Here is a 12,381-nt window from a genome sequence, read left to right as displayed (position 1 = left end):
CCTCATCCTTCTGAACTCCAACGAGTAAAGACCCAGTCTACTCAATCTATCATCATAAGGTAACCCCCTCATCTCCGGAATCAGCCTAGTGAATTGTCTCTGTACCCCCTCCAAAGCTAGTATATCCTTCCTTAAGTAAGGTGACCAAAACTGCACGCAGTACTCCAGGTGCGGCCTCACCAATACCCTATACAGTTGCAGCAGGACCTCCCTGCTTTTGTACTCCATCCCTCTCGCAACGAAGGCCAACATTCCATTCGCCTTCCTGATTACCTGCTGCACCTGCAAACTAACTTTTCGGGATTCAAGGACCCCCAACGTCCCTCTGCACCGCAGCATGTTGTAATTTCTCCCCATTCAAATAATATTCCCTTTTACTGTTTCCCCTCCCCCCCCCCCCCCCCAAGATGGATGACCTCACATTTTCCGACATTGTATTCCATCTGCCAAACCTTAGCCCATTCGCTTAACCTATCTAAATCTCTTTGCAGTCTCTGTGTACTCTACTTTCCCACTAATCTTTGTGCCATCTGCAAATTTTGTTATACTACATTCTGTCCCCTCTTCCAGGTCATCTATGTATATTGTAAACAGTTGTGGTCCCAGCACCGATCCCTGTAGCACACCACTAACCACCGATTTCCAACCCGAAAAGGACCCATTTATCCCGACTCTCTGCTTTCTGTTAAGCCAGCCAATTCTCGATCCATGCCAATACATTTCCTCTGACTCCGCGTACCTTTATCTTCTGCAGTAACCTTTTGTGTGGCACCTTATCGAATGCCTTTTGGATATCTAAATACACCATATCCATCGGTACACCTCTATCCACCATGCTTGTTATATCCTCAAAGAATTTCAGTAAATTAGTTACACATGATTGCCCCTTCATGAATCCATGCTGCGTCTGCTTGATTGCACTATTCCTATCTAGATGTCTCGCTATTTCTTCCTTAATGATAGCTTCAAGCATTTTCCCCACTACAGATGTTAAACTAACCGGCCTATAGTTACCTGTCTTTTGTCTGCCCCCTTTGTTAAACAGAGGCGTTACATTAGCTGCTTTCCAATCCGCTGGTACCTCCCCAGAGTCCAGAGAATTTTGGTAGATTATAATGAATGCATCTGCTATAACTTCCGCCATCTCTTTTAATACCCTGGGATGCATTTCATCAGGACCAGGGGACTTGTCTACCTTGAGTCCCATTAGCCTGTCCAGCACTACCCCCCTTGTGATAGTGATTGTCTCAAGGTCCTCCCTTCCCACATTCCTGTGACCAGCAATTTTTGGCATGGTTTTTGTGACTTCCACTGTGAAGACTGAAGCAAATTAATTGTTTAAGGTCTCAGCCATTTCCACATTTCCCATTATTAAATACCCCTTCTCATCTGCTAAGGGACCAACATTTACTTTAGTCACTCTTTTCCGTTTTATATATCGGTAAAAGGTTTTACTATCTGTTTTTATGTTTTGCGCAAGTTTACTTTCGTAATCTATCTTTCCTTTCTTTATTGCTTTCTTAAGTCATTCTTTGCTGTCGTTTAAAATTTTCCCAATCTTCTAGTTTTCCACTAACCTTGGCCACCTTATATGCATTGGTTTTTAATTTGATACTCTTCTTTATTTCCTTGGTTATCCACGGTTGGTTAGCCCTTCTCTTTCCGCCCTTCTTTTTCACTGGAATATATTTTTGTTGCGCACTATGAAAGAGCTCCTTAAAAGTCCTCCACTGTTCATCAATTGTGCCACCGTTTAGTCTGTGTTCCCAGTCTACTTTAGCCAACTCTGCCCTCATCCCACTGTAGTCCCCTTTGTTTAAGCATAGTACGCTCGTTTGAGACACTACTTCCTCACCCTCAATCTGTATTACAAATTCAACCATACTGTGATCACTCATTCTGAGAGGATCTTTTACTAGATCATTTATTATTCCTGTCTCATTACACAGGACCAGATCTAAGATAGCTTGCTCCCTTGTAGGTTCTGTAACATACTGTTCTAAGAAACAATCCAGTATACATTCTATGAATTCCTCCTCAAGGCTACCCTGTGCAATTTGATTTGAACAATCGATATATAGGTTAAAATCCCTCATGATTACTGGCGTTCCTTTATCACATGCCTCCATTATTCCCTTGATTATTGTCCGCCCCACTGTGAAGTTATTATTTGGGGGCCTATAAACTACGCCCACAAGTGACTTTTTCCCCTTACTATCTCTAATCTCCACCCACAATGATTCAACATTTTGTTCATTAGAGCCAATATCATCTCTCACAACTGCCCTGATATCATCCTTTATTAACAGAGCTACCCCACCTCCTTTCCCTTTTTGTCTATCTTTCCGAATTGTCAGATACCCCTGTATGTTTGATTCCCAGTCTTGGCCACCCTGCAACCACGTTTCAGTAATGGCCACCAAATCATATCCATTTGTAATGATTTGTGCCGTCAACTCATTTACTTTGTTTCGAATGCTGCGTGCGTTTAGGTAAAGTGTTTTAATACTAATTTTTAAACCATGATTTTTAGTTTTGACCCCTCCTGCAGCCCTGTAGACTCAATATAAGTCAATGTGCCTTACCCGTAAAGGGAAAGAGCTCTACATGTGTAATTAAACAATCCTGGTCAACAAGGAGAGAGATAGTATAAAACTAAAAGAGCTTAAACGAAAGCGAAGAACAGTACAGATCCCGCAGACTGGAGAGATAAAGACAACAAAAAGATATCAAAAAAGCGGCAAGAGTTGTAAAACAAATTGAGAAATGGCTTGTAATGTACATCAAGGACAACACTAAAGGTTTTTACAAATATATTGAGAGCAGGGCTGCCTAACGGTAATGTGGGCCTCTTAATGACCGGCGTAGGTGATACTGTAACTGGAAATCAGGAAATGGCTAACTTACTAAGTAATTACTTTATATCAATCTTCACAATGTAGATGAGGATAAAGTAGCAGAGATACAAGGAGAACTAAAAATAAATCAAGGGGCGTAGTAGATTAAAGAGGTTAAAAAAATGAGAAACTAATGAGATTAAAGATAGACAAATCTCCAGGACCCTGGTAAGGTGCGTGGGCGCATGGCCACGCATCAGCTGACCAACTGGAAAAGATACAGGTACCACGCATGTGCAGCCGCCGTGAAAATTTAAAGGAATTGCGCACCAAAAATAAAAATTAGAGGGAACATTGGCTTCCACCCCATGGTATTAAAAGTAGGTGAGGAAATTGGCTTCCAATTCAGGAACTGTCCCCTTGGATTGGAAAATTTCCAAATTCAATCCATTATTTAAACAAGGGTAGAGGAGATAAACTCGGAAACTATAGGCCTATTAGTTTAATGTCAGTTATGGGGAAGTTACTAGAACCTGTTATTAGGGGCAGATTGATTGAGCATTGGACAAATATGAGCTGACGAAGAGATCCAGCATAGATTTGTAATGTTGTCATGGTTGTCATGTCTAACAAACCTAGCAGAATTTTTTGAGTTCACAAACGTGATAGATGGGGAGTGTCTTGGCATTCGACAAGGTTCCACATAAGAGACTTAATAAAAATGAGAACATATGGAATAGAAGGCAACCTATTGATCTGGATAGGGAATTGGTTAAGAGATACAAGACAGAGAGTAGGGATAATGGGTATGTACTCAAATTGGCACAATGTGACTAATGGCATCCTGGGGCCTCAGCTTTTCACTGTATTTAGAAATGACTTGAATGAAGGAATATAAATTTGCTGATGGCACTAAGTTAGGTGGCACTGTAAATAGGGTATGTGGGAGAAGAACGTTGCAAAAGAACGTTGATAGATTAAGTGAGTGGGCAACATTTTGACAGATGAAAGTGTGAAGTCATCCACTATGAACCCAAGAAAGATAGACTAGAGTATTTTCTAAATGGCAAAAAACTAAGATCTTTGGATGAGCAGACAGATTTAGGGGTTCAAGAAGAGAAATCAATAAAAGCTAGTGGACAGGTACAAAAAAATAATTTAAAAGGCTAATGGAATGTTGGCCTTTATCATAAAGAGAGCTTGAATACAAAGTAGAAGTTTTGTTACAGAGCTCTAATTACATGGCATCTGGAGTACTGCATTCAGTTCTGGGCAGCACACCTCAGGAAGGATATATTTGGCCTTGGAGCGGGTGCAGCGCAGGTTCACCAAAACGATATCGGGGTTAAAAAGCTTAAATTATGAGGGTAGCTTGTTTGGATCCATATACCCTCGAATATAGAAGATAAAATAGAGAACAACAAACTATTTCCTTTGGTTGGGGAGGTCCAGAACAGTGGGGTTTAACCTTAAAATTAGAGCTAGACCAATCAGGGATGAGTCAGAAAGCACTCCTTCAGACAAAGTACAGGTAGTGGAAATCTAGAAATCTCTCCCCAAAACAGTGTCGAGGCGAGGTCAAATGAAATTTTCAAAGCTGAGATTGATAGATTCTTGTTATGCAAGGATACCACGACAGATAGATGGAGTCAAGATACAGATCAGCTACGATCTAATTGAATGGCAGAAGAGGCTTGAGGGGCTGAATGGCCTGCCCCTGTTCCCAGTCTCAAGACTGACAACACGTGGAAGTCGCTACCTGGGAGAAGGGAAAAAAATTGAAAGTCAGAGCTCACCAAAACCAATTTCATGCAGCTCCCAATGGTCAGTTTGTAGTAGTACAGGAGCAAGCTACCTGCCTTGACCAAGGCAAGACACACACCTTCAATTCCCTAGTTTGGATATCTGTGGATGTTTATGAGCCCAAATAATTATCCAAGCTGGATATATATATGTGGAGAAAAACACCAAGGCGCACTCTACTGTCCGAATGACCTGTTTAAATGTTGTAACATTCTATGATTCAATATTCCCAGTGTGAAAGTTAGAATTGGAAGTCACAGGGTGGACATTCCTACTGAGTATTTAAAGAACATCTTCACTGTTGTGCTTCTGGTGAATCTTTTTGGCTGCCTCTACACATTACTGTGCCAATTATAATCTCCTTTTGCAACTCTTACAAAAATAAACAATTTGCAATGACTCTTACCCTGTTTATACCACAGCACCTGGACAGATCTCATTTAGTACCCAAGAGGATGATCTGTACAGAATATCAGTTTATATGAAATGCCATCCAATTTCAGTTCACGTGGTAAGTGAAATTAAATTGTCAGACCAACATTAGCATTAAGCACTGAAATTTCCTTTCCTGCAGAAATTAACTCAGGATTCATATCAACCTTCTGTACCACTTATCAAGCTCCTGCTTCAGATTAGGCCAGCTACAATGTCAATGGGGCAGATATGGTGTGTTGCTCCAAAATTTGTAGCAGCAAAACAAATTTCCACATTATATAACTGGTAGTGATGCATTTAAATGTTTCATAGTTATCTGTAAACACGTGTAAATGTGCACATATACAAAGTGCTTCCTTCAGCACACAAAGCCCAACACTAGCTGTCTGCAATGGATTTTTTTAAAGTCAGCCCAATACTGTGCTTAAATCAACAAACCAAACTGCAGAGAAAGCCACATGTGTAGAATTTGTTTGTCCAATAGAGGAGATACCCTCTCCCCAGAAGGACAGATACCATTCAACAAAACCCAGAAGGCTTAGGCAGGTTGGCAAAACAAAGGCTTCGGGACCCCTATGTATGCAAAGATACTTCCCCCAGTGGAGCGAAGTGGGAAGAATCACTGCCGCCAGTGCAGGGTGTACCTTTCCAGATTTCATTACTGAACCAGGCTGACCCGAAGTCAACCATCAACAGTGTCCTCCAGTTTGGAAGATCTGCCTGGTTCAGGTATTGGATTACCAAGTCTGCCAGAGGTTCCTTTGCTCGATGTATCTTTTTAGAGATACCTTACCTCCGAGGAGGATCGCTATTAGTTTTCCAACAGACAAATAGCAAGTGCGTATTTCATCAGGTGGGTAGCAAATAGCAGGAGTTCAAGAATGGCATTTTTAGCAGCACAGATAACTATGAAACATTTAAATGCATTACTACTATTTGCCTGGTCACAACATGGGAACACCAGATACCCTATGAAACAAGAAAGTTCCATTCATTGGAAGTGCACAGCTTCAACAGGAGCTGCTTGTTACTCTGTAAGCCAATCATGTCAGACATTGAGCTCTAGATTCATCAACCCATGTCCTCATACCTGGCCTCCAGGCAATGCAATCCAGCAGCTGTCGTTCCAAGTTTCAGCGTTTCCTCATCAGTTATACAAGCCTTCAGCTTGTGCGGTGTCAGCCACTTTGACATTCCAGACATTAGGTCCAGTACCATGTACCAAACTTACACATTGGCACCTGCTTAAAGCAGACCACCATGTAAGGGGCTCTAAGACACACCCACAGGTTTCTCCTAGGACTTCTGAATCACGGAGGACGACCTCATACATGCATAAGCTAAACCTACATTGTGACCTTGCCAGGATGCAGGAAAGATAAGAAAAGCAAAAATGCCCTTCACCCCTTCTCAGTGCTGTTCCAAAGAACTCTGTACAAGCTGAAATTGGCATCCACCGGGGCCCCAGTACCAAAATGCATCAATAATTGAAGGAGATGCGCTCCATATCTACTAATCAATGCATTCCCTCCTACAATGTGCAGAAAATACCACAAAAAAGAGACAACCCCCACCCTATCCCACTAGATAGCCCATTGCTCAAGATAGTGCGTAGATGCAATGGACCCCCATGTCTGCCAGCAATGTAGTATCGACAAAACGTTCTGCAATACTTTCAGAAATCTCTGTGCAGTCACTCTGGGGGAATATTCCAAGACCCCATGCCACTTGGCGAGGTCTCATACTTATACAATCATGGGTCCACTGCTCACAATTTTCTGCCCATTAATGTTAATGGACACAAAATCACAGACAACTATCACCCATAATGTTCCAATGCCATCTTCTACATGCGGGTCCTCGGAAAGTTCCACCCAACCAAGTCAATCCATTACGATGCCACTTGATCCTTAATTGATGAAGATACAGGATGAGCAAAAGTGAACGCTATTGCCTTGTGTCTGGTTTGAGAGTGATAGATTAAATGATGCCATCAGGTCTTTTATCCATCCGTACAAAAATCTAGGGAGCTGGACTGCACGTCACAGATAAAATCCAAAACTTGGCCATGTACTCTCCAATAGCTTCCGTGAGGATAACATTAGACACTAGGTCCAACGCCTTACAAAAAAAGCAATGCAAGTAGGTACTTTAAAGCCTTACGAGATAATCTGCAATCATAAATAATGCCACAATTCCTACACATTGCTCAGGAAGGCATAATCGAGCTTGTTCATTTCTGATTATTCTGCAAGCCACCAAAGTGTGCTGCAGCAAGCCAAAGGACCAGCTTAAGAGCCACTGACAATGAGATTTCTTTATTGTGCTCACTAAAATCCCCCTTTCTGTGGCTAGAAACCACAAGTGAGGGTATGCAAATAGAATCAAGTAGAACCCTACTCATCATCCTCAGAACAGCAGCTCCAAGGCAAGTTAACCGTTCCTGCCACAAATCACCAAGATCATTACAGGCGAGCACCTTTTAGGAATCGCTGAATACCGTTCATGCCTGCTGCCCCACCATTAGCTAGTTAGCAGTGCAGAATTCACTTCTTCCCATCAAACTGGTTCATTAAGATTGTCTATTTATGCAGCATACTCCATACCGATGTGTGCCTGCTATGGTCTGTTGGGTCAGAAACCAACTCAGTGTCCTTCCAGAGCACAAGGATGCCCACATGGGCAAGCATGGACTTAATTGAGGAACCCTGTTGATCACAATTGACAAGGCTCGTGTAAAAATAAGCAACTTCCTTGATTTAGGAGGGAAAAAGTCTGATAAGATTAGATTTCCTTTTAAGATGAACTTTTGAATTATCCTCAACATAGTACTATTAGTTATTTTATCTTCAGGATATCTCATACTTCTAAATTTTATCGCAAACTTCTAAGTTTAATTTTGCTGGTACTTTGGCAATTAATATAGTGCATCATCACTGCAGCATCATCCCTTTAACGCAAAGTTCTACTTACACTGAACTGAGAAAACTTACGAGATCCATTAATTTTATTTACTAATTTAGTCAGAAACTCATCAAGAGCCAACTTTGGTGATAAGAATGTCATAACCCATTCTCGCCCCCGAACAAAACGTTGATTTGGGTTTTTTCTGGTAAAGCAGCGCCTCAAGTTAGTGAATAAAAATGGAAAAGAAACAAGGGCGCGCTCTAAAGGCAAGTGAAAAACTCATGGCTCACTGCAGCAGTGGCGTGGATCTTACAACAGTGTGGCTTCAAGTGAGGAGCGCAGGAAATGCAATCTCCGGGCCAACTCCATTCCCCGCGGGCGGGCGAGCGCGGAAACCGAGAGCGGGGCCGCATTCAACATAAATGCGCAGCCCAGGCCCTGTGAAAGCGGCGCCATCCCCTGTTGCTGGAGAGGTCACTTACAGCCCAGCCCGGGCCTGGATCACACTGAACAACCCTCGCCCTCCCCCCGCGATCGGCTATTGCTGTTCCAGGCCCCAGGCCCGACCGCTGGTTGCCGGGGTTTCCGTTACCCGGGGGGGGGAAAGAGAGAGAGAAAGAGGCCCGGATTCTCCCCGTCAACACGGACTGACTCCCCCTGGGGGCGGTTGCTGAGGATGGACGCGGCGGCCGCACTCTCCCACCCTGACGCGAGGCCGCGGTTTGCGGGCCTGGTTGCCCTGGTTATGGTTTGGTGCAGTGACACGCTCGAGAGGCCTACTGCTGCTGTTGTTCGAGAGGCCCCGCTCTCCCCCCGCCCGTTACTCTGCCCCGCCAACCGCCTGCGCGGCCGGCCGATCAGCCCTCCCCCTTCGCAAACAGCTGCGGCTCATACCGACCTCGTTATTGAAGGCTTTGACGGCCTCCATGGCTCGGCGCTTTCGCTCGCTTCTTTCAGATGTCGAGGATGATGATGGCGGGGGCGGGAGGTAGGGAGGGAGGAGGAAGGACGGCCGTCGCCGCAGGCTGGAGTCGAGTCGGTGGAGCCGGGGCTCGGCACTGAGTCAGGCGCGGCGGCAGTGGCCGCGCTTCACTCGCATGTTACCGCGGTGCAGGATGCAGCCAATATGGCGGCGGGGACTGGAGCGGACAATCGCACCGTCTCTGCAGAGACAGGGAGGCACCGAGCTCACACACAGCCAGAGACACCTACCGCCCAAAGCGCGCAACAGCAGCGCAGCGCCTACCGACCCGCCTACAATGGGCTAGCTCAGCACACTACAGTACCGGCTCATCAAATCATAAATCTATAAATCTACTCAAAACAAAACATCAACCTCCCACACATTTTATTCCACAAAAAAGATACAGTTAGCCTAACATCTGTCATTGGGAAAATGCTGCAGTCTATTATTAAGGAAGTAGTTGCAGGAAGTTGAGAAAATCATAATAAAGTCAAGTAGAGTCAGCAGGGTTTTATGAAAGGGAAATCGTGTTTGAGAAATTTGCTGGAGTTCTTTGAGGATGTAAGGAGCAGGGTGGATAAGGGGGAACCAGTTAATGTGGTGTATTTGGATTTCCAGAAGGCATTTGATAAGGTGCCACATAAAAGGTTACTGCACAAATCAAGAGCTCACGGGGTTCGGGGTAATATATTCACATGGACAGAGGATTGGCTAACTAACAGAAAACAGAGAGTTGGGATAAATGGGTCATTTTCAGGTTGGCAAACTGTAATTAGTGGGGTGCCGCAGAGATCAGTGAAGACAGAAACCAACCGTGGAGCAGACTTGGATGAAGGGACCAAGTGTAATGTAGCCAGGTTTGCTGCTACAAAGATAGCTGCGAAAGCAAGTTGTGAGGACGCAAAGAATCTGCAAAAGGATATAAAGTGAGTGGGCAAAAATTTGGCAGATGGAGTATAATGTAGGTAAATGTGAGGTTATCCACTTTTGTTAGGAAAAATACTAAAGAAAATTATTATTTAAATGGGGAGACATTACAAAATGCTGTGATATAGAGGGATCTGTACATTCTTATGTAAAAGACAAAGTCAGTGGCTGCAATTGACAGCAAAATAATGCACAGCAACACATCTGGAAGGAGCCAGCAAAAAGAAAAAAAAGGAAAGACTCTCCTTTCAGAACCACCGGACATCCCAAAGCGCTTTACAGCCAACAAAGTACTTGATAATGACCAGATAAGCTGTTTTTTTAAGTGATTTTGATTGAGGGACAAATATTGACCAGGACACTGGGAAAACTCCCCTGCTCTTCTTTGAAATAGTGCAATAGGATCTTTAACATCCACCTGAGAGGTCAGAGGGGGCCTCAGTTTAACATCTCATGTAAAAGACGAAGCACAGCATCTATCCACTTTTGTATCAACAATGGGGAAATGTTAGAATAAAAGAACATAAGAAATAGGAGCAGTAGTAGGCCATTTGGCCCCTTGAGCTTGTTCCACCATTCAATAAGGTCATGGTTTTAACCTCAACTCCACTTTCCCTCTGCTTGCCATAACTTTTGGCATTCAAAAATCTGTCTATCTCTACCTTAAATATATTCAGTGACTCAGCCTCCACAGCTCTCTGGGGTAGAGAATTCCAAAGATTCACAACCCCAGAGAACAAATTCCTCCTCATCTCTGTTTTAAATGAGCGACCCCTCATTCTGAAGTATATTCCCTAGTTCTAGATTCCCCCATGATGGGAAACATCCTCTCTGCATCTACCCTGTCGAGGCCTCTCAGAATCTAATAAGTTTCAATAAGATCACCGCTCATTATTCTAAACTCCAATGAGTATAGACCCAACCTGCTCAACCTTTCTTCATAAGACAACACCTTCATCTCAGGAATCAACCTCATGAACCTTATCTGAACTGCTTCCATTGCAAGTATTTCCCTCCTTAAATATGGAGACCAAAACTGCATGCAGTACTCTAGGTGTGGTCTCACCAACACCCTGAACAGTTGTAGCAAAACGTTCCTCCTTTTATACTCCATCCCCTTTGCAATAAAGGACAACATTACATTTGCCTTCCTAATTACTTGCTGTACCTGCATGCTAACTTTTTGTGTTTCATGCACAAGGGCCTCCAGATTCCTCTGTACTACAACATGTTGTAGTCTGACTCCATTTAAATAATAACTGGCTTTTTTATTCGTCCCACCAAAGTGGATAACCTCACATTTTCCCACATTATACTCCATCTGCCAAATATTTGCCCACTCATTTAGCCTATCTATATCCCTTTGCAGATTATTTGCATCCTCCTCACAACTTGCTTTCCCACCTATCTTTATATCATCAGCAAATTTGCCTACATTTGAATGGCCTACTCCTGCACCTATTTTCTATGTTTCTATTACACTCAGTCCCTTCATCCAAGTCATTAATACAGATTGTAAATAGTTGAGGCCCCAGCACTGATCCCTGTGGCATCCCGCTAGTTCCAGTTTGCCAACCTGAAAATGACCCATTGATCCCGATGCTTTGTTTTCTGTTACTTAGCTAATCCTCTATCCATGCTAATATATTACCCCGAAGCCCATGAGCTCCTAACTTGTGCAGTAACCTTTCATGTGGCACCTTATCGAATGTCTTCTGGAAATCCAAATACACTGCATCTACTGGTTCCCCTTTAACCACCCTGCTCGTTACATCCTCAAAGAACGCTAGCAAATTTGTCAAACATGATTTCCCTTTCATTATATCATGCTGATTCTGCTTGATTGTATCATGATTTTCTAAATGTCCTGCTACTACTTCCTCAATAATGGACTCCAGCATTTTCCCAATGACAGATGTTAGGCCAACTGATCTATAGTTTCCTGCTTTCTGTCTCCATCCTTTCTTAAAAAGGGGCGTGGCATTTACAGTTTTCAAATCTTCTGGGATCTTTCTGGAATCCAGGGAATTTTGGTAGATTACAACCAATGCAACCACTATCCCTGCAGCAACTTCTTGTAAGACCCTATGATGTAAGCCATCAGGTCTCGGGGACTTGTCCATTTTTAGTCCCATTAGTTTGCCTAGTACTTTTTCTCTAGTGATAGTGATTGTTTTATATTACCCCCTCCCTATAGCCCCTTGATTATCTTTTATTATTGAGATGCTTTTAGTTTCTTCTATCATGAAGACCAATATAAAATATTTGTTCAAAATCTCTGCCATTTCCCTATTTCCCATTTTTAATTCCCCAGTCTCATCCTCTAAGGGACCAACATTTACTTTAGCTACTTTCTTCCTTCTTATATACCTGTAGAAGCTCTTACTGTCTGTTTTTATATTTCTTGCTAGTTTTCTTTCATAATCCAGCATATCTTTATTTATATTATTTTTTTAGTTATCCTTTGCTGCTTTCTAAAAATTTCCCAATCCTCTGGCCGACCACTAA

The 12,381-nt window shown here is 43.0% G+C and overlaps 1 protein-coding gene across 1 annotated transcript in view; it reads right to left on the bottom strand.

Moving 5' to 3' along the window:
- The window catches only part of tiam2a (TIAM Rac1 associated GEF 2a), a 144,119-nt gene extending 134,952 nt beyond the window's left edge, over positions 1-9,167 (bottom strand). Inside the window, exon 1 of the mRNA XM_070890980.1 lies at positions 8,881-9,167. Coding sequence (XP_070747081.1) covers positions 8,881-8,910 — 30 coding nt within the window. The 5' untranslated portion in view covers positions 8,911-9,167. The remainder of the gene's footprint in view (positions 1-8,880) is intronic.
- Positions 9,168-12,381: the final 3,214 nt, after the last annotated feature.

The sequence above is a fragment of the Pristiophorus japonicus genome, chromosome 9 (genome assembly GCF_044704955.1).
Source record: "Pristiophorus japonicus isolate sPriJap1 chromosome 9, sPriJap1.hap1, whole genome shotgun sequence".
NCBI lineage: Eukaryota > Metazoa > Chordata > Chondrichthyes > Pristiophoridae > Pristiophorus > Pristiophorus japonicus.
Note: the sequence above shows the minus strand (reverse complement) of the source record. Positions and strands in the feature narration are given on the sequence as shown.